Source organism: Diceros bicornis, chromosome 19, assembly GCF_020826845.1.
Source record: "Diceros bicornis minor isolate mBicDic1 chromosome 19, mDicBic1.mat.cur, whole genome shotgun sequence".
Taxonomy (NCBI): domain Eukaryota; kingdom Metazoa; phylum Chordata; class Mammalia; order Perissodactyla; family Rhinocerotidae; genus Diceros; species Diceros bicornis.
In genome coordinates this window covers 2273724-2296822 of record NC_080758.1, presented here as the reverse complement: position 1 = coordinate 2296822, position 23099 = coordinate 2273724, and the positions used below count along the sequence as shown (strand labels likewise).

General features: G+C 52.9%; 1 protein-coding gene across 1 annotated transcript in view; it reads left to right on the top strand.

Moving 5' to 3' along the window:
- Positions 1-23099, top strand: part of CDH4 (cadherin 4) — a 634999-nt gene that overhangs the window by 434940 nt on the left and 176960 nt on the right. Inside the window, exon 3 of the mRNA XM_058562376.1 lies at positions 6723-6952. Within this exon, the coding sequence (XP_058418359.1) occupies positions 6723-6952 (230 nt within the window). The remainder of the gene's footprint in view (positions 1-6722; positions 6953-23099) is intronic.

The window sequence follows — 23099 nt, the reverse complement described above, 5'->3', positions numbered from 1 at the left end:
TCTGGGAGATAGACCCCACAAGGGGTGGAAACTCCATCAGTAACTCTAATGGGCCCTCCGAGTGGGCCGCAGCCGGGACACCAGGACGGCAAGCAGAGACTAACATTTACTCAGTGCAAAGGAGGAAAGTGGGCATCAGTGACAGACGGCTGGCCAGGTGCATCCCTGCCCTTTATCTGGACAAGCAGCATCCCAGCCCGAGGACGGCGAGCCCGGAATGCCGATCAGCCTCTGGTTTGCTTTACCAACTTCCTGGTGTCGAGGGGTGGGAGAGAGGGGAGGCTGCCATTAAATGAAATCCAGAACATGGTTGAATTTTCTGGTGCTCAGTTCCTCCCACGATGTCCAGCCAGAGGGTTTCCTGGGCATTCACTTTTTCTTACACTTCTCAAAAGCCCTTCAGATGGTCTGACGCTGGCTCCAGGTGTGAGCCCGTCCTCGGCGTTGTCGCATTTCAGGAGCAGGGTAGACACCAGCCGGCAATGAGTGGAACGGCTGCCTTTCTTCTCAGGGCATCTTCTCAGAGCAGAACACGGGCTTGAAAATTTAATCCATCCTGTCCAAAGGGGGAGGCAGTGGTGTGTGAGCTGGGCCTGCCCAGCTGCAGCAGCCAAACTCCGAGAGCTGTTGATTCTGCATCCTGGGCTGGGGAGGGGGAGCTAGGGCCCCTAATGGTGTAAGAGACAAGATCCCAGCAGAGTCAGAATCCCAAGTGCTGGCCCACCCCACACATCCTGCAGGGCTCCCCATCCCCACCCCTGGTGACCCTGGTCTGGGACCCCTCTGGGTGACCCCATAGAAGCCTGAATGGTTCAACCATCTGTGTTGTCATTTCCCAGTCTCTGCCCAGCGTGAGCCCCAATTCTGTCCTTCCCAGGTGGATCCCCAGTACCAGGCACCAGGGGGCCCACAAGTGTTTGTGGAATGAATGACCTTGTGTGACCTTGGCCAAGTGCCTTTGCTCCCCCAGCCTGTCTCCCCCTCACTCAAATTTGCATCAGAACCGGGCACACCGGCCGGTGTGTAAGACAAGCTGGCATTTAACCAAGGTCTGCCCTGTGCCGGCTGCTCCTCCTCGTCACGCCCCTTGCTGTTACTCACATTTCATAGGAACAGAGAGCAATGCCCAGAGAGGCCGCTGCTTGTCAAGCCACAGGCCTGAGTTCAAGCCCCATCCCAAGGGGACCTGGCCCAGTGTGGGCGTGGCTGCAGCATCCACTCTCCCCTGCACACTGGCAAGGGCAACTCCCTGACCCTGACGACCAGTTGGTGCTGGCGGCACAGGGCACAGCCAGATGCTCCCCTCCCCATGCCTCCCCAGCCCCCTCCTCGGGCCCCCAGGGCCCACTCACCTGCCTACCCCAGTGCAGGCCGCACGGGCACCCCACCACCACCACCAAGGGGACAGAGGCAGGGGGGCTGTGACTGTGCATATTTAAACAATTGGATTTAATTTCTCGCAGGATTCCTTCTGTCTCTCATCAAGTTTGTTTAAAACTAATGGAAGTAATTAGCAAACCACAGAGAGAAGCAAGCAGCAGGTTGCGGCTGTGGGGAGAGGAGCGCCAGGCGCCTCCTGCGTCATGGTCCAGGATGGAGGGAGGCACCGCCTGCTCTCCTAGCAAGTCTCCCTCTGCGGAGGCTGTGACCTTCGGTGTGTGTATCTCCACGCAGGCGACTTCTCCCCATGAAGCGACTTTCCCCCTGCAGTTAGTGCTGGGGCCTCAGTCCCGGAGGGGCCTGAGCCGCAAGCAACCTTCCCACCACCCCCTTTGGGGGCCTGGGGAAGCCGCAGCTTCATTGAGCAAACACAGGGACCACCAGGGTCGGATTTCTCTGAACAGCAGCACAAAGTTCCCACACGAGGACCTAGATGCACGCATTTTGAGACATCTGGGGGGGGTCTCCCCGCCAGCCTCACGGAGAACCAGCTGGTGTGGCTGCTGGTGTGGGAAAGCCTGCGGGCAAGGGGTCCTGTCCCACCTCCTCCTCCTCCTGCCGGCTTCAGGAAGGTGTGAAATGTCCCAGAGCCTCAGTGTCCTCATCTGCAAACGGGGACAATGCCCCCTGCCGACGGTGCTTTCCTGTCGGAGCACGAGCAGGCCATGCCCAGCAGAGCGCCTGGCCCACGGGAAGTGGGGCACTTCCCAGGAAGCCCTGATCTGAGCCCAGATTGCTGTGTAATGTGAATTTAAATCAGAACAGGAATTTCTCCACATTTGGTGGTTTTGTCTGATCCATTGAGGGAAAAGTTTTCTACAGATTCCCATAGGATTTTAACTTTCTCCTGAAGACTCAGAGAGAAATCAGAAGATCAAAAACAAATACATTAAGGGAAATATTAACCAAACATGTTAATATTGGCTTGCTCACCTGCGTGGCCTGGGGTGCTGTTGGCAGCGATCTTTGGTGGCTCTTTCCCATGGGGACGTTTTGCATTTAGCTGGGCCAGGTGCATCCTCACTGGTTCCTAAAGACCCTGCTGAGCTCAGGAAACTGTCCATTTGCCCCAGTGCCAAGGGAGAGGGTGCAGAAGGGTGGCACATGACATTTCTGGGCTGAGCACAAAGCATAGCAAAGCCCTTGCTGATTGAAAACGCTGACGGTCCCTTCACTGCCCGGGGAGGGGCGTCGTGTGGAGATCAGGCCTGGTTTCACCCTGACTATGTGCCAGCACCACCCTCAGCCCCAGGGACACAGCGGCCCTGCCCTCACATGCTCGGCAGTCCAGGAGGCCACGGGCAAGAAACAGGACAATCAGGAATTCTGGGACGAAGCGAGTGAAGAGGCCAGAATGGGGCCGTGCAGTGGGAAGGGGTGGTGAGTGTGGGCTGGTGTAGCTCTGGGGGTCCAGCAGCTTCCCTCCGACATCAGGGCCGAGCCCTGAGAGGTGGGAGCTGGCCCTGCCAGAAACCTACAGGGTCCTGACCACACCCACCATCCAGATGACGCTAGTTCCAAAGCTTGGGTTCCCCACATCTTGTCGGAAGCCAGTCTGGAAACTTGCCAAGGGTGAAGGGCATTCTCGGACCCCCTGTGGGGCCTCAGCCAGCCCCCTGCCAGGCACCCGGCCTGGCCTGTGCAGGAGCTTGTGGGCACACGATGGCCCAGCAGCACTCTGGCCCCAAAAGGACCAGGACAGGAGAACTGGGTGCTGCGGGCTGCGTGGAGCTGGCTTTCCGGAACACTGAGACCTGGAGACAGAAACCCCATGCCGGGCCGGGCCTGCCTGCTGGTGTCTCCCTGGATTCAGGGCCGCAGGGCTCAGTGCCACTCTACAGTCCCTCCCACAAAAGCTCCATGTTTGTCAGGTGACCCCTTCCAGAAGGCAAGCCAAGTGACCAATGGCAATGGCCAGGCTTTTCCTTGTGGCCAAAATTGTCCCCAGGTGATGGGGCAGCCTCTCCAAGACCCACTACAACTGCCCGGCTCTGAGAAGCTGAGTGCCGTCTTTCTCCTTGGAAAGGAAATTGAGAGCTCGTGGGCGTGTGCGGCCACCCCCACCATCAACCGTGGGCAGGGCCCATTTCCCAAGCCAAAGGGAGTAGCCAGAGAGCTGAGAAGACCAGGGTCTCCTGGCCAGTATGCAGGGGCCAAAAGCCCAAGGGTCAGATCAGGGCTGAGCCACTGGGCACCCACAGGAGGAGACTCAGTGGCAGCAGGCGCAGAGCCGGGGTCTGAACTGGACGCGCCGCCCCCGAGGCCTGGAGCCCAGGGCGTCTATGGGGCCTGCAGAGCAGCAGGGGGCTCTCGGCAGCAGCAGGGGCAGCACACACCTCAGAAGATTCTGTGAGCACATACGTGGACAGCATGGGGCTCTCCAGCCAGGGTCTGCGGATCGGACTCCAGGCCACGTTCCAGAAACAGCAAAGCAGAGAGAGGCCAGATGAACTGGTGCAGCCAAACCCCGTGCTGGGTGTCCCCTCCCTGCACGGGACAAGCCGTGTGTGCCAACACCTGGGCATACCCGTACGTTTTTACCTCTGTCCTCCTGGGAGGCATTTGACCCTAGAGATGGATGCAGACTCCAAAAATAAAAAAGGAATCCATAGGAAGAAAGCAGGTTGAAGGGAAACAAAGATGGAAAATAGGACGGAACGTGCTGAGGTTAGTAAACGCCTCAGCACTGTTAGCTCCCTGCCACAGCATTGCCTCTGAGCTTCCAGGTAGCCAAAGTGAAGAGGGAAACCACCTTGGGGCAATTCACCAGGAAAAGGCAAACTGGCTTCCAGAAGAGAGGAGTCGTTTCTATCCTAAGACCTCAGACGTTTCTCCCGAGGGTCTGCTCACCATGTGCTCACTGGCCATTTTTATGTCAAGGCAAAGTGTGACATTCTGAGGGTGTTTGTGTGTGCAGCAATTTAAACCCACATTTCACAGAGTTTCAAATGGGAGTGTTCATTTATTCAGTGCTAGTGTTTTATGAATGCCCCTGGTGTCTCAGAAGAACAACCTTATTGATCTTTCCCTTTGAAAGAGAGGCCACAGCCCAGCAGTGTGCAAGAGCAGGCATTGTTCTGAATTTCCTTCCTCCTGGAAAACTGGTCCCCCCAGCACTGAGGGTACTCTGAATGGCCCTCATCTTCCCATGGCCAAGTTACAGCTCCTGCTTCCTCGCTGATGAGGGCACAGAATCTCAGACACGGATGGTGAAAACCACCCCACAGGACTGAGCAGATCAGCCAAGCCACGGTTACATTGACACCGGATGTTGGGATTTCCTGTTGTCACAAAGGCCCCTCGCTCCCTGATGATTGGACGGTCTGTGTCAGAGATAGACTGGAAAGACGTTAACTTTTAAGACGCCGTGAAGATCTCACGGACACCCCGTGTGAAGAAGCCTCATTTCACCCACAGGCATGATTCGTGTCAGGTGGCACGTCACAGCCACTTTGGCAGCACCACCGTTAATGTCCTTGAGGGTCTCTATCGTCCACTGAGGAATTCTGACAAGTCCCCGGTTCCTGCAGACGGCACTCCGAGTGTCCTGTTGGGGCAGCTCCGATCCCGGTGGCTTGTTCTTCTGAAAGCAGCATCCATGCTTACCTCAGATGTCACCAGAGCTCTGTGCCTACGTTTTTTAAATACAACATCATCGTCATTTAATCCTGAGAAAGGCAAACCCTCCAGCTGCTGTCCAATTCCATTAGCGTTATTAGAAATTTGCTTTTAGAGAACAAAGGCGCTTATTTATGTATTTTGTGCTAATCTCCTGGCAATCATAGAACTGTCATTTTTATCTTTGTCGGTGACAACAGGGTGTCAGAAATGATTGATCTGCTCAGGTCGCTGCTGATTTTAATTTGTTTACCGTTGGGGCGAATGGTACTGTAACAGCAGTTTGGAATTTTCCTGTCACTTGAAACAATGTAATAATTCCCTCACTGGGGGCTGTTTCCATGGAGCCACGCCCCTCCTAACCTGGGTTGCCCTCATCCCTCTGAGGACACCGTTGGCGAGGCTCTGCACTCAGTACCCGCGCTCTCTCGGGCCAGACGGAGCAGAAATGCCTGTTTCCATCGCATTTAAAAGCATTTTTGTATTAAACCCACAAGCGGGAGGTGCTGGTAACTGGGGAGGCTTCTGAAGTGAAGTATTTGAGGCGAGGGAAGATGCGCAACAATAAAAGGTGAACCCTGGGGGAAAACACTTTATCAAACCTAACAGTGAGGAGATTTTCTCAGTTTGTCGAATAAATAGTAATTAAATCATGTAAGCTGTGACAGTGAAATTGCTTAAAAAACCCATCCTCCCACCATAATTGCTAAGATACCCACATTTTTATAAATACGAGGTAACTTTATCCGTCGTTTTTATCAGCAGAATGTGACACTGGCAGTGGTGCCTCATAATTTACCACGGCGTTAGGCGGCAGCTGCAAAAGCACACGTATAAAAAATGCACTAATGTGGTCCCAGTGAATACATGGCCCCCGAGATGTCTTTTTCTGCAGCAGAGTTACAAATGGCCGGGGCAATGGAGTCATTAGGAGATTTGGTGCATAATTAATGTTTGGGAAGCAAAGCAACGTGCCCACCTGGAAGTGTCGGAAGACTGTCTGCCTTAAAATCCCTGTTTCTGGGTCACCGGGAGAGCACTTTGCTGCCCAAGGTCACTGCCAGTCCTGCTCCGGGCCCACCCCACCCTAACGGAGAGTTTGCGTGTGTCAGGTTTGAGTCACTGAGTAACAGAATGGACCAGAGAACACAGCAGGTTTGAGTTCTGCTCAGAACACCCCTTCCTCCTGCTCCTTCCCACACTTAGCCTTCTCGGGGTGGAAAAATAGATCCGTCAGGGGCTTTAAAGTGTGTTGGTGGCAGAAGGGTTCCATGCAGAGAGGGGGGTGGCAGGGCACACAAGGGAATCTTTCTTAGGTGGAGAATACCCGCCGTGCCGCTAACAGACCCCAGTTTGAATTCAAAGGTAATCGTGACAAGGGAGAGAGGCATTTGCAGAAATGGAGACCAGCTGTGGTTTAGATACAATGAAAGTACATCCGTTGCTTTTTATTATTATTATTTCCTTTTTCTAAGTCCTCTACTAATTCCCTAGGGAGATGAGATAAAACACAACACCTGAAGTCGAAAAATCAGTTAACTCATGGTTTTCCTGATGCTCACTGGAGACCTAGAACCCGCCGCCGAGAAAGTTGGCACGTGAACGTGCTGCCCCTGCCCGTCTGCCAGGCCCATCCTGACCCTTCTCCTCCCCTCCTCTTGCAGTCAAGTTCAGCAGCTGTTTGGGAACCAAGGAGACGCAATATGAGACCAACAGCGTGGACTTCAAGGTCGGAGCAGACGGGACAGTCTTTGCTGCTCGGGAGCTGCACATCCCCTCGGAGCAGGTGGCGTTCACGGTGACCGCGTGGGACCGCCAGACAGCCGAGCGATGGGACGCCGTGGTGCGGCTGCTGGTGGCCCGGACCTCCTCGTCCACGCACTCTGGACACAAGGTAAGGTGTGACCACACTCGGTGGGCTTGGTGAATGTCCTTCCTCCTAAGGATGGGGCTGACACCTCCGTGGGCTGTCCCTGCCCGAGAGGATCCTCTGCCCTTCCCTCCTTCCTGAGGCAGGGCTGCCTCACAGCGGGCGCATGGGGCCCACGCTTGCTTTAACGCACTGCTGTCGACATCTTGACAGTCTTAATAACTTTTTGAACAAGGGCCCCACATTTCCATTTCTCACTGGGCACCGCAAATTCTGTAGCCTCTTCTGCCTGAGGGCTGTGGCCCACTGGGCAGAAGAGATGAAAAGGCCTGGAGGGATGAGAAGGAAGACAGAGGCCACAAGGCTGGTCGTGGGAGGCAGCCAGAGTAGCTGGTGTAAGACTAATTCAGAGAAGGGGGGCGGGAAGGGAGGGATAGAAGGAGAAAGGGGAAGAGACAGGGAGAAAGGGAGAAAGGGAGGGATGGAGGGGAGAGAGAGGGAGATGGGGGGAGAGAGAGGGAGAGGGAGAGAGAGGGAGAGGGAGAGAGCGCACACTCTTCACATAGACACAAACCAGTCAGCGTTATCCTGCCTCCCTCCAACCTCGTTTCTGACTGGACTGCATGGCCAGTGTCCATAGAACAGGGAGGGGTGATTCACCTTCCCTGGTCCTGAAAGGTCTCTCTTCCCTGCGGGATCCAGCTGTCCAGCACCAGACTCCTCAGCCAACCTGTGGTCGTCCCCAAAATCCTCAGTGTCAGGTTTCAGTGTCTGACGGGGAAAAGGCCCCACTCCCCTTCTGCCCGTCCTCTGATTCAGCAGCTGCGTTGGCCTTGGGCATGGGGCTGCCAGGCCAGCAGAGAAGTTGCAACCCGGTTGGCCAGTGTGACGGGTCCCAGCTGCTCACGCCCACCTGCCTAAGGGCCAACCAGTGGAGAGGGAGAGAGTGCCCTGAACCCCTCACGGTTAGCGGGAGGCCCGTGGGACCACCAGCATTATGATGGCGCTGTGTGCGGTTCACTAGCAGAGGAAAGCGCACTGGTTCAAACAGCACAAGGCCGCCTGGGACAGCGGTCATGGGTGCTCCCTCAGAAAGGGGCCTGGGAAGTGAAGGGGTGGGCTAAGCTCTCCAGACTCCTGTCTGTAGACTCGCCCAGAACCTCACACAACCGTCATGCCTCGTGCACCTCAGTGGAGACAGTCTGCAAGTTTCCCCAAACCTGTTGACCAAGGAACACTCTTCATGGGACATCTTGCAAGGCAAGTGTTCCAAGGAACTCACTTTGGGAAAACAGGGACCTGTGTTTTGTTTCATCTTATTTTTAAACAAAATAGAAGTGGTTTAGGTTGGAAAAGAGAAGGCAGTGACTTGGGTGGATGGCCTTCTCCTTCCGTGATAAGCTGATGTCCCTAGGACGTCCTGAGTGGCCTTGTGGGTGTGATGAACCAGGCATCAAAGCACCTTTCTATCGGCCATGCCCCCAGATTGTGAGCCGCACCTTCTGGATGATGAAAACCCAAAGGCGGATGTGGTCTTTGTTTTTTCCTGAGTGACCATGACAAGCCACGCCCTGGCGAGAGGGCAGTGGGAAGCCCTGGGGACACTGTCCACGTGGGGGCCTTCCCTCCAGGTGGCAGCGGGCCAGGGAGCAGTGTGAAGGCTGAAACCCTGACTGTGATGCAGAAACCATTCACCTTGTGAGCAGAGCCAGGATCCTTACAGCCTGTGGAAAGCCTCAGATACAAGGCGCTAATGGGAAATATAATGGCACCTTTTGTTAGGCATGTTAATGAAGTGATTTCTGATGCAATTAATCCCCTGATCCTCGTGGAAGGCGATTGCAATTAGTACCCAGTACGAGTGCTCCTCCAACTCCAGGTCGGGCTGGCCTGAGAAAGCACCTGATTGGCAGAACAGAGGGCACAGATCTGTGTCCCAGGCTCAGACCATGGTGGTGAGCCCAGTCGTGGGGCGACTGTGGGGCCAAACACCCAAGTGCATGAAGATTGGCCGTAAAGGTGGTGGGCAGAGTCTCTGCGCCCACCCAACCCAGTCCCTGGTTGTGGTTCATCCCCTTCGTTGCTGATGGCTCCCCGTTTCCTCTTACTTCACACTCCGTGTTCCCTTCCTGACTTTCCAGGACCCACTGAGGCCCTGCCCTGAGTGGTATCCACTCATCTGATCCTCACGTCTCCAGAAGTGGGTGCTACCATTGTCCCGACTTTACACATGAGGAAGCTGAGCCCTGTGACTGCAGCCCCTTTGCTGCAGAGGAGAGTTGATGTCTGGAAAGGACTCAAAAGTGACTTTCTAGGTGTGGCTGAGCCCAGCATCATCAAGAAGCTGGCTGCCCCGGGGTTGTGGGTTCAAGTCAAGGCTTCTCCAATTTACTGGCTGATGTTCTGGGACAAGTCACGCAACCTCTGAGGTTTACTTCTCTGGAAATGGGATTTTAATACTACCTACACCCTACCCTGGGTTGTTGAGAGTATTACGTGTGGTTATGTGAAGTCAGGCAAGTTGCAGGCTCGGCGAGAGCCATGCCCCAAAGAAGTGAAAATAGCAGCTCTTGTTGCTGTCATCAGCATGGTCCCAGCCCTCCTAGTCCTGTGCTCATCACGGCAGCTGGGCCCTAACCAGGGTGTGCCTGGGGGGCAGGGAGGAGGGTCTGTGTGGGACACTGGGTCTCTTAGTTGATATACCCTTACAGAGACCATTGCCAACCTTTGAATAATGTCACTCTCTGTAAATGGACTAAGGTGATACCAGGTTGTCGGTGTCCCTAGCCACCTGCCAGAAGAAATACAAATCTCCGGTAGAAGGTATCATGCCAGGCCTCAAATTAGATCTATCTTCTTTCATACACAATGTCTAGTACTCAACTGAAAATGTCTGGGCACATAGGCGAGACAAGACAATATAAATAAAAATCAAGAGAAACAGCAATAATAATAAAAGACCCACAGGGGCTCCAAGTAATGGAGTTATCAGACATAGATTTTATAATAACTGTGTGTACTATGTTTAAACGCATTAAATATAAGATTTGACAGAGAATTGGAAGATATAAAAATAATTAATTGGGCAATTTAGGACTGAAGAATATAACAAATGAAATTAAGAACTCAATGGATAGACATATCTGCAGATTAGACACAGTTGAAGAGAGAATTGGTGAAACAACAAATATCAGGAGAAATATTCAGGCTGAAGCATGAAAAGATATACAGAAAGAAAATACTGGAGAAAGAGTAAGAGGTATTAGAGAAGCAATAAGAAGTTCTAACATGCATATGTTTGGAATATGAGGGGGAGAAATAAAATGGAGCAGAAGTAATATTTGAAAATATAACAGCAGGAAATATTCCAAAACTGACAACAGACATCCAGGCATAGATTCAAGAAGCTCTATGAACTCTAAGCACAATAAATATAAAGAAAATTCCACTTAGGCACTGTCTTGGTCTGTTCAGGCTGCTATAACAAAATACTATAGACTGGGGGCTTTTAAACAACAGAAACTTATTTCTCACAGTTCTGGAGGCTGGGGTCTGAGATCAGAAGGCAGCACAGTTGAGTTCAGTGGGGGCCCTCTTCCAGATTGCAGACTTCTGACTTCTACCTGTATCCGCTTATGGCAGAAAGCAGAGAGAGCAAGCTCTCTGCTGACTCAAACCCAGCAAGAATGTTGCCTAAAGCCGGCAGGAGCTGCTCCAGAACCGGGAAGAAACTTGAAAGAACATGGAGAGAGTGTGTCAGTAAGGCGAGTCTCGTTCATAAATAGACAGAAAAAAAAAAAGTAAGCAAAATATTAACAAACTTGAACCCATCCATATTTACATAGGAAAATCATGGCCAAATTGATTGTTCCAAGAATGCAAGGTTGGTTTAATACTTAAAGGTTAATCCATGTAATTCAACAGAGAGTAAAGGATAAAAATCACATGATCATCTGAATAGCAGGTGTTAAAATTTAACCCATTCAGGATGAAGATATTCAGCAAATTAGGAGGAGAAGGGACCATCCTTAACTTCATAAAGGGTGTCTAGGAAAACCTACATCAAATATCCAATCTGCTGTTGGAATTCTTACAGCCTTCCCTGAGATCAGAAGTAGGACATGGACGTGCTTACATCACACGCCAGAGCTTTAAGCCAATGAGGTGAGGCAACAAAAAGAAATTAGAATCCATAGAACTAATAGTATTTGTAACTTGTATGATTGTGAATGTAGAAAATCTAGAAGAATCTGCAGATAATTTACTGGAATTAATGAGTGAGGTTATCAAGGGTGCTGGATGTACAGGCCAGGACTAAATAGTTAAAGATGAAATTTGGACCAGCTACCAATTACAATAGAATTAAAAAGGATCACATAACTAGGAATAAATCCAACAAAAAATTTATAAGACCCTTCCATCTCAATGAGAACAATTAAAGAAGACCTTTAAATGTGGAGAGATGTGCCCTGCTCATAACTTAGAAGCTTAGTGCTGAGATGATGTCAGTTCCACCCAAGGGTCTCTATGGATTCAGCACAATCCCAACAAGACTCCCAGCCTATTTGCTGTTTGCTTGTTTATAGAAGGGTAAAGAGCTGACTTCAAATGTTTTCATGGAAGTGCGGAGAGCCAGAGGTAGCCTAGAACAACACAAAGATGGGAAGACTTGGCCTTTCAGGCACTAAGACGTTAGTGGGCCAGATCATTCTCCATGGTGGGGCGTCATGTGCACTGTAGAATGTGTAACAGCATCCCTGGTCCCCACCCCCTAGGTGCCAGCAGCACACCTACCACCCCCACAGACAACCAAAGCTCTCTCCAGTCATTGCCAAATGTTCCCTGGGGCAACACTGCCCCTGTTTGAAAATCACTGAAATACGGAAATTAAAATGGTGTGTTTTGGGAGCAAAGATGGTCAAACAGACAAATGGAACAGAACAGCAAGCCCAAGAAAAATATTTAACGTTTTAAAAAAATCCTCCTCGTGGAGGTATAACTTTCGTACAAAATTCACCCACTTTAATATAGGATTTGACCAACCTTGTCAAATGCACGTGGCGCAAACACTTGGTGTTTTGTGAGAGTAGCCTCTGACCTCTGGAGTCGAGTCAGCAAACTACAGCATGCGGGCCACATCTGACCTGCCACCTGCCTCTTGACGGCCTGCAAGCTGAGGACGGCTTCTCCATTTTTAAATGGTTGTATAAGCACCTATGTTAATAGCCTCGATTTCCCCTCTTGGCTGCAATGCCTAAAATATTTAACTATCTGACCCCTTAACAAAAAGTTTGCCAAGCTCTACTTGGAATAATGGAAGAATGATGGTCTTTTCAATCAATTTTGCTGGGCCCATGGGTTATCCCTAAGGGGAAAAAGTGAAATGACCCCAACCCCACACCATTCCCAAATCAATTCCAGGTGGATTGTAAACCTGAGTGTGCAAGACAGAACAAGATGACTGGAAGAGAACGTGGAGGGTGAGGTTGTGGGGAAAGCTTTCTTACACGTGACACAGGAGGCACGGAGTACACAGGAAATTTTTTATCTGGTCATCGGCCATTACGTAGTGATTTGAGGTTCTCAGTGTATCCTCGATGTGCATCCTTTGTCAATCATTAAGTGTCCCATGCTCTGGCTTATCTTTTCACTTCCTTAAATATGGACTGTCCACAAAGAAGAGAGCCTAGTGGTGGATCAACATGAGGACATGTCACCCTCAGCAGGGCAATGCAGATGAAAGCCCAAAACCTACCAGAGTGGCTAAACTTAGAAAGACTGTTAGTACCAAACATTGGGGACAATGTGGAGCAACTGGTGAAATTCAGATGGGGACACAGTGAGCAGGAGTTCTGTTGGCAGAAGATTCTAGCAACACAAACGGCCTCCTTCAAAAGGGCAGTTTGCAGTGTTAAAAGTCCCGGGAAGCTATTACAGAAAGAAGCCTTGAAGCAAATCCCTCGAGGACTGTCGTGTGGGGACCCTCTAATTTCCCAGTTCCGTAAATTTCATTTCTCTTACGTCGAGGTCTCTTCGAGTGCAGTCTCCTTGGCCGTCATTTCAGCAGTTCTGTGGAGTTGGGCAAAACTGACAGCTTTACAGTCAGGTGAACCATAAAAACTTGGCAACTTTTCTCCTTTTCCTTCCCTCTCTTAGCAACTATTAAAGTCGGTCTTTTTGTGGGTAATGCAAGCAGTGCTAGAATCTGGAAGAACCTTTTTTTTCTGCAGTCTTGCAGGAAAGCTGATAGCAATTCAATTAGAAAATGCAATTGAGGTCACATATTTCCCACAGGAGCGCTGAGTTGCCCCTGAGGAATCAGAGCCGTATTCCAGCCCAACAGTATATACTGAGGATGAAGTTCTCGCTCGGCAGTCATCTGACGGGCTGCGGTGGCACTTGAAAGCGGCAGTGGGACCTGTGGGGACAGTTTGCAAAAAAGAAACTGTTGTTTATGAAACTAATATTGGGTCTTATGGTGCGTCAGCATTTGTGAAAGATGAGCTCGGCCCAGCAGCTCCCCGTAGTCAGACGGGAGCCAGAGGCTGCGCCCGTTCTTTCCTCGGGGTTTCTGCCCCCGCAGTGTGCGGGTAGAATTGTGTCCCCCTGAGATTCATATGTTGAGGTCCTAACCTACAGTATCTCAGAATGGGACCGTATTTTTAAATATGGTTTTGCAGATGTAATTAGCTAAGGTGAAGTCGTTAGGGTGGGCTCTAGTCCAATGTGACTGGTGTCCTTATAAAAAGGGGAAATTTGGACACACACACAGGCAGGACTCCTCGTGAAGATGAAGACAGAGATTGGGGTGATGCTTTTACAAGCCAAGGAACACCACAGGTTGCCGGAACCACCAGAATCCAGGAGAGAGGGCTAGAATAGATTCTCCTTCACGGCACTCAGAAGGAACCAACTCTGCCCACGCCTTGTCTTGGACTTCTGACCTCCAGAACTGAGACAGTGAATGTGTGCTGTTGAAGCCGCCTAGGCTGTGGTGCTTCTGTATGGTGGCCCCAGAACACTCACTCACCGGGGGTGTGGCAGTGCCTTCCAGCTGAGATGGAGACTCAACTCCAGTCAAGTGTAGACACAGCCTGTGTAGCCCCCCAAAGGCGGGATGTGAGTCTCGAGCCGGGGATCCCACCAAGCACTCCAGATGCCCTCAAGTCCCTTTCATGCAGCCACTCGGGTCTCCAGTACCTGCGCGGACAAATCTTGCCAAGACCTCGATTCTTTAAGCCCTGAGGTCCATCAACCTCTCATCCCCACGTCCGTCACCACTCCATCCCCACGGTCTTCCCCCTATCCCCACGACCGTCACCCCTCCACCCCTGAGAATGGGCAGGAGCCCATTATTGGTATCGCCATGGACTCCTGGATTGGTTATAAGATGAGGGGGTAGAGAGGCCTGGTTGAGAACCAATTCCTGCCATCCACTTGTGACATGCGGCCTCCTGAGGGGAAGCTGGCCAGGTGAGGAAAGTGCCTGCCCTCCGTGAGCCCCAGAGGGCTGAACCCCAACACTGTGGATTTGGGAGTTTTAACTGAAGCGGCTACATGGGGCTTTCCATGCAAGGTGTCACCTTGGGAAAGCAACCAGAAGGTCACTACGTGTGCCCAGTGGAGTGCGCGTCTTCAGAAGGTAGCAAGGCGGTTCTTTCATCCTTTTCCAGAGGCAGCCTCAAAGCGACTGAGAAACAGCAACTCGCCCAAAACGACCAACTGTGTGGGTGGCAAGCTCGTAGACACCGTCCAGTGCACCCGATTTCCTCGGGACGATGGCGGGCTGCTGTAAGGAGTGTTAATCCCCCCCACGCTCCTGCCAGTCCGGACAGTGCCGCCCGCACACGGGGCCTGCTTCAGGCACAGACTTGACACCGTGGGGGCTGGAGAAACGAGTGTTTACACATATTTATGAGCATTCCTCCAAGTCAAAGACCCACACAAATTGCCAGGCAGAAGGCCGTTCCCCTTCCAGAGCCTGAGGTCGCAACCACCGCCCATCAGCCCCGGCAGGTGAGGGGTAGTCGGTATTAGATCTCAGTGGGTGAGCAAACTCCCCAAATTTATTGCAGCTTTTAACTCTGTCGGTGTGAAGGCACGATGGATTATTCTAACTGGCCTGCGTTGTTGCCTCCCTCATCTTTCTGCAGTTTCTGAGAGCAGCCCGAGGGCTGAACCACCTGACCCGACCTTTCCTCTTCCTCCAGCTGGCTGCTGCTGCTCCGGGACGGGTGGGATTGCAGAGTGGAGAGGGTGGAACTTAGATGATGTTCAGGCTGCAAATGGCCTTGAGCAGGTGTCTGGGCCCACCCTTCATTCTGTAGAGGACCAGGGACCGGGGCATCTGCGCTTGCCCAGGTCTCTCGGCCAGGCCGAACAGCCCCAGGGCACTCCACGTCACGTGTCCTCCGTCACTTTCCCCGGCCTGTCCCAGTGCAGGACGGTAGGACCTCAGTGTGGACGCTGCCCGAAGCACCACCGGCTCAATGACACTTGAAGGGGGGAGCAAACAAGGACCCGCAGGTGGCTGGCTGCAGATTCCCATGGCAGTGTGGAGAGCTACAGGGCCTGAGCAAAAGCGGCCGCTGCAGGCAGGGAAGCTTCCGGCCATGCTAGCTGGGGTGGGGTGGGGTGGAGAGGAACCTGTTTTGTCTGACTCCTGTTCCCCAAGGACATGACCACAAGATTGGAGTGAGCAGAGGGGCGCCCTCTGAGGACTCTGGAGTCCGGTGTGTCAGAAAGACCACAGGTCGCTCCCTCGTCCACTGTGTGAATGATGACTGAGCGTTCACAGGTCCATGCTGGACACAGCCCTGCGGCAGGCTCTGTTCTAGATGTGGGGGCACCACTGGGAGCATTCCCATGAGGGCGGCGTCAGACTGGAGCACTGAGTACGGCCAGCGCTGAGCACAGGCTGGAAGTGCTGCACACGGGGTGAGTTACGTACGCTGGGTACCGAGCAGGCGGCAGGCTGGGGAGAGGGCAGAGGCTGCTGCTCTGTCCAGGGGTCAAGAAGGTGACATCTGAATTGAGACCTGAAAGGCGGTGCAGGGCAGGTCCCGAGGCCAGACAGCCTTTGGTGAGGTGTTCACGTTCATTTTCAGGTGTGCTGGGGCCCCAGGGAGGGTTGAGAGCAGGGGAGTGAGAGGATGAGTGTCGGCCAGCACAGGTCCAGCCTGCTTTCTGCTCCGTCTCAGGTGTGGCAGGGCAGGGAGAGGGCACTCATCAGAGCCCAGTTTGGCTAAGTGGGATCTAGGCCCCCAGTGGCCGGGCCTCTGCTCCCCCTCAGGCCTCATGGGGACCACTGCCCCCTCACTCACTGTGCTCTGGCCTCTGTCTCCTCCCTGCTCCGGGGGGTCCTGCACCCCGTACTCACCTCCTCTGCCTCCTGGCTCCCTCATAGCACCTCCCCATTCTCAGCTTCTCGTTTTGCTAAAAAATAAAAGCCCTTGGAGGGCACGAAGCCAACCCCCACCACCAAATCTATCCGATTTGCCTGCACATTCATAACGGGGGTGATGGTCCTGCCTCTTCTGCAGGATCGGCCTGGCCTCTGCTGGGGGACACCCTCCAGCATTACCATCTCCCCCCTGTACCCACACTCTCCAGAGCAAACCAAAATGTTGCAATAATATAAAAATGAAATAGAAGCCCTCCCTGCCCCTGCCACTCCCAGCCATCACCCCCATCTCTGCTCCCCTTTGTGAGGTATGATTCAACCCACAGAACTCTGCACTCAGGATTCCAGCACGGTGCCCTCTCTCCTGCCTCTCTCCCAGCCCCACCAGTGCCTCCAAGGCCCCTGGCTGCCTCCTTCCCACCCGGGGCCCCTGCACGGGTTCCTTCTGCCCGTGTATCCCCCACTGTTCCTTCGGATCCTGCTTGGTTGGCACGTCCTCCTCGGGGGAGCTTTCCTGAGCTCCCCGAGCGGTCAGTGCCTCGTCGCTCCCATCCCAGTCTTCGTCACAGCTGTGGTTACATTCTCTCTCCAGCTCTCCTGAGCTCTGTGCAGGCGGCCCGGCCCCGGCCCCTGGCAGCTCTCAGAGATGATGAGGGGCGCAGATCAGGCACTGCCCTGGAAGGTGGGAGACTCCGATTCACGGCTAACCTCCTGGGTGGCTCTGTGCAGGTGCCTTTCTCACTGGGCCTTGATTTCCCCACCTGTAAGCCGAGCGTGGGTCACACGGCCACCAAGGCCTCCTCCAGCCTGGGCTTCTCCAGTCCTGGGGTGAAATCTCACCGCAGCCCATCTGAGCTTGGGCTGAGGTGCAGGAGGGGCCAGCACTGGGTCTCACATCTCTACATGCAGCCTCCTCAGGGGCCAAGTGAGCTGAGACCATCTGCCACCTCCCCTTGCAGGGCGTGTGCTCATGAGCATTGAGGACGGCACAAACATGCGTGTGCGGCGGGGTGCGGCCCTCACCCGCCTCCAGTGTTTCAGGTTTAAGCATCCCGAGTTAGTTCCACTCGGGTCCTATAGCTCTTGGTAGGGGCTGGTGTGCGTGCATGTGAGTGTGCGTGCGTGTGTGTGTGTGAGCGTGCGTGCATGCATGTGCGTCGTGTGTGTGTGTGTGTGTGAGCATGCATGCATGCAGGTGTGTGGTTCCCATTTGATATTTGGTTAAAAATAAAGTCCTTATTTCTGAAGAAGATGTTTTGTGAAAACAACAGTGCAGTGGTCATGGCACATTCAGCCACAAAAAGCACACCCACCAAGGACAGGTGCGCCTGTGAGCCTGGCCCCCGCCGCCGGGGGCTGGTGTGGCCCACAGCCCGTCCCACAGGCCCCACGCCGCTCAGTGGACAGCAGTAGATCATGAAGCTGAACCCCCCCGAGCAAATGTCCGGAAGGACCGCTGACTGAGGGCAGGTTGAGTTAAGGCTCTCAGTCACACCCTCGCCCACATCCAAGCCGAGGCCTTCCCGCATCCACACTGACGGAACTGGTCATTTTTCTCACTAAATGACACCAATGTGAGCGATTCTAGTCAGTTCCACTGCTAATGACTCTGGAAAAAGTAATACATTTTGGCTTCACTTGCTAATTTAAATTTTGTTTTTACTTGTGGTTGTGTTTTTTTCTGTAAACTGAAGAGTAATTTTGTTTAAGATGTTTCTAACTAAACATAATTTCCTTGATTCTCTAGAGCAAGTTCTCAACCAGGGCATTCAGAAGAGAAGCTGGGAGACATTCTGGGTCGTCACCACGGGAGGAGGTGGGGTGCTCCTGGCATCGAGCCGGTGGGGCCAGGGGTGCTGCTCGCCACCCTGCAGTGCGTGTCGGCAGTGCTGAGGCGGAGAGACCTGGTCTAGAGCCAGGTGTGGGGACCCTGGGGCACTGGAGCCCTTGGTGTGCTAGGGAGGTGAGGATGGCTGAGCAACCTGCCCTGGCATGTGACAGTGACACACGTGTGCACGCACACATACACACACGCACACGGGGCTTGTCCAAACAGGTTGGAGTCCCCTTTCCCAGCTTCTCTGTGCTTGGACGGCAATCCTCATCGTGGCCCGTAAAGCCGTGATGACTGCACACATGTGCCGCCCTGTCGCTTTTGCTTACTCCTCCGTCTTGCCTGCTCCCGGGGTCTGTGCAGTCTGGAGCGTTGTCTTGTGTCTTCATTTTGGGGGTAGACAAGGCTAAAGGGGACCAAGGGCGGAGCTTTGAGATATTCGTCAAGAGAAATGTGGTTTTGACGTTCTTAGAAACAAGAGCAAACCTTTCCACAAGATGATGGCGATTGCTTGAAGTTCCCTAAAGAACCGTGTCTCGACTGTTGCCCCAGGGCAGCTCACACCTGCAGAGTCCATGGCCCATGTGCTTAGCGCACATGGGAGGCAAGTGTCAGGACCGCAGTGTGCGGGTGACTTCCCAGCCCCCGTGTCAACGCCCAGCCTTCCTGGCGAGGAGCAGAGAGGGCCCAAGCAGACTGGGCAGGGGCACAGCCTGAGTCCAGACCCCAGCCCCTCAGTGACAGCTGCCCTAGCCTGGGCAGGTCTCTGGACCTCTCGCCGCCCCCACCTCCCCAGGCGCACGGGAGGCCGGCACCAGCCCCAGCCTTCCTAAGCTATCGTGGGCGTCAGTGAGCAAGGTGGGATGGGGCTTCCCTCACCGCCCCGCCCAGCAGGCAGTGTGTGCAGAAGCGTTAGCTTGAAGACTTTCCTTCCAAACGGATCCATGAAGAAATAATCATGCTATTTCACTCAGAAAATCTTTGTTTGTATGATTTCCATGGGAATTCTCAAAACGGTCTCCCCTCTTTAGAAGAGATCAGGAGTAGGCAATACCGTCGTGCTTTGGAGGTCGAAGACAGCACGTTCATCTCCCCAGTAGTGTCGTGGACGTAAGAAAAATCCACTAAGTGCCTTTTCAGAACCGAACATGTGCAAAGGTTTATTTAGAATGGCTTGTGTGTTCTATTTGTTAGAGAATGGAGATATCTTTCTGTTGCTTTATTTTGTGTTGGTTAAATACTGTTTTATTCTGTCCGTCCTTAGCTACCACGGAAACCAGCCAGAAGGCTGCAGACAGTACCCTAGTTAAGTATTTTAAATATACATGCTTGCAGGCAAGCAAAATGTACCATTCTTCAAATGTATATTGAAAGAGAAGTAGGAGGTAGAGGAATGAACTCTCTGTCTAGATGTTAGTGTCTTGGTTTTTTAAAGAAATCTAATTATCTTCAGTGAAAGTCAGCGCTTGGTTTGACATTTGGGAGAATGGGGGGAGCCACGTTATTTCCTTTATTGAAGCATGTTTAACCCAAAGCAATGAAAACAGGAAAATTGGTGAATCAGAGACATAGAGAAGAGTCATAAAGAACATCGATATTTGGGGAATAAATCTTATCTACCCTTGTTCCAACACAAGTTGTGTTAATTCACAAGGCAGAAGTGGCATGTCGTTTCCCAAGTGTTTCATTTTGACTACAGATCCCTATGAAATCAGTAGTCTGGGAACACCAGGCCCTAAGTCATGTTTGTATGGCTGGAGTTGACCACTTATTTACCCAAACGTTAGAGCCGTCCAAGAATGGTCAGATGAGATCATGTCAGTGGTTCTTCGGTCACTCTGTGCATAAGTCGCAGGTGCCTCGAGAGCCAGATGCTGGATGCTCTGGCTCCAGCAGAGGCAGGTTGGTCGAAAGGAAAGAGGTGCCAGCTGGATGCTCTGGCAACTGCTAAGTGCAGTGCAAGGTGAGGGCTGCTTATTTGTGGTAGTAAAAAAAAAAGAAGCTTGGGGCTTCATCAGGGTTCCAGGATTTATATCAAGGGTCAGAGCTCCCAGAACCTTCCCTCCTGAGAGCTTCATTCACCCTGCATTTGCAGACCGAGCACTTCCCCTCTCACATGAAGCTCAGATGCCGGTGAAATTCCTGTGATGCCCCGGCCCTCAGCCATGCATTAAACACACACAGCAGGGCTCTGCTTACTGCCCCATCTGGACGACCAGGAGAGCAGGGAAGTCAAGGAAGTTAAAAGAACCAGTTCCCTGCTGCCCCACCTCGTTCCTTTACAGGGGCTGAGCAACTCTCCCTTATTATCTGCTTATGCAAATGGCAACCGCAGGCTCCCGCTCTGAAGAAGCTCTCTCTCAGCATTAAGGGTCCACAGGGCTGCACTGCCAATCGGGGAAATTAGATTGCACAAGGGACCTTCCCAAGGAGGCACCGTCTGGGGTAATGAAAGCCAATGATTACATCTGGGGGGGGCGCTAGGGCACGCTCTGGGAAGCTGACCTAGAGTCCCTTGATTAAGGAGAGGCCTCGCAGACATCAGTGGTCACAGCACCGGGACGGCGTGTCCCACAGGGAACTCACTTGAAAATGTTTCCATAAATCGCTGCATCAAATCAGGTGGACTTGTGCCCATACTGTCTTCTCAAAAGTGGAGGGAATTTAAGGTGCTAAGGAAACGTCCAGTGGGTTAGCCCAGTACCCGACTGGGTAGGACGGCCTGTTGGTGATGTCAGGCTGTCCTCTGGGACCCCATCTTCAAAGGCCGGGGCTGCTCGGTGCTCGTTAGAAATGCACTCTGGATCTGGCATCTGGGAATTTTGAGACAAATTTCCATATTCACACCACCTCTTGAGGAACAGCCTCTGCTGAGCTGCTTTCCCCAGAGAACAGAGACGCTCACTGCCGCCACCCCACTGCACTTTGCAGAAGGGGCAGGGCGCCCTGCCTCATGGCTGTGCTGGGAACCCAGGCCCCACTCCCATCCCATCAGCTCCAGGGCCCTGGGTTTTCACTGGCAGTTCCCCCGTCCAGCCCTTCTCTTCCAGAGGCCTCTTCGCTTGGCCTTGGCCACTCACTGCCCTTTCTCTAGCGTCCCGTGCGTCGAGGAGGCATTTCACCCACATCTACAGCACCATGGAGCTCACACTTGGTTCCTAAGGCCCCGGGAGCATGTCAACCATGCAGACCCTGGACCCCACCTGCAGAGCCTGATTTGTGGGGTCAGGAAGGTGCGCAGCGGGACCCTCCGTCTGCATTCCTATCACAAGGAAATTGGAAAACTACTTATTGCTTATTCAACTGCAAACCAACTCACACCCACCTCAAACCAAGAGGGCAGGGAAGGCACACCCAGGGAAGGCGCTCAGCGAGCTTCTGTATTGAAGGCAGACCCTAGATTATTTGTATTCCCTGCTTAGCTTCGCCTCTGAGTGTCTTATGAGTCAGCCCATTTACCTAAAAGCCAGCGCTCATGCCTGGCTCTTCATAATTCTGTGTTCCTAACAGGTGAATGGCTGGATAATAGAAAATTATGATACATTGTAACTTTTTGCATGTAGATTGGAGGAGGTGCATGTGATTATAGTCTTCCCCTGGCACTATTTTTTTTCTTTTTTCAAAAAAAAAAGAAAAGGTGATAATTTAAAACCTGCCCCAGGTCAGTTTTGCATTATTCATCTTTCACTTGTGGATGATGATGGAAGGGAAATGACCCAGCTTCTTCCTAATGTTGAGGCATCCCTGAAGAGCTCACCTAGAAGTCACACTCAATTACGCTCATAATCAGACGCGAGAACAAGCCTCCGTTACAAGGAGAGCAGGACTCGCAGGCGCAGAGCCGCGGGGAGCTCAGCAAAATAAAGCGACGTGCCGAGTGAGGAGCCAGCCTCAGGAGAGGGGCACGCAGGTCACTGCTGGGGTGCAGGTTTGGGCCGGGGGTGGGGAGAGAGTGGGGAATGATGTGGCGACAAGCAGCTTGCCCAGGAAAACAGGAAACACTTTGTTCTCCCACCCCCCTTTTGTCCTCCTGAGTTCATTCACCTCCCGCCTCTTCCCCTAAATCACAATTGATGTGATCTTGAGTGTGAGGACCTCGCCCCTTTATCCCTGGCAAGAGCCCATGCCTGCATTTGAGATTGGTGCAGAAAACCTGCCAAGAGAGAAACACGGGGACTAGAGACGAGTTGACCCGGGAAGATCTTAAGACCACCTGTCCTGGGCTCCCCAGACCCCTCCTCCACTTACCACAGACTGGGTGGGATACACATTCCACAAAGGGGCCAGCCCACCCAGCCCACGCAAGCACAAGAAGTTGCTTTATCTTTACAAAGTCAGTGTCCTTCAAGGCAGTGGCTCCATCATGCATCAGTGTCACTCAGCAGTGAGGTCACTTAACCTCCAGGAGGGTGCCCAGCCCACTGCCCACACCCTAGCTGTCTGGGTGACTCCAAAGCACAGAGGTCATCCAGCCCCGGGAGCAGGGAAACTGAGGCCCAGAGGCAGGAAAAGACCTCCAGGGTCCTATGCTCAGTGCTGGGACCCCAGCCTAAGGGAGCTCCTCCCCTCGGTTCCAGTCTTAGCACCATCTACAGAATGAATCCAATGCTACACACAGCTGATGAAGACTCAGTGGGGAGAGGCCATTTGAAATGAGAAACGCTTTGTAAATAAAAGCTGATCAAGAAGCAGACAGATTTAGGGCTTTGAAAATGAGAGTATGGCCTCCATGCAGACTGTACCTCAGAAACATGTCTCCCCAGGAGGCCGTGCACTCCACACCCTCCATCTGCCCCTTCTGGGAAATGCTCCCTTCTGTGTGCTGGGCAGGGCAGGTACCGTGTCCATGGCACCTGGGCACCTGAGCAGTCTTGGCCCCCACAAGGCGCCCTTGTAGGAGCCCTTCTGTCACCCCTTCCTGGCTGGTCAGGGCT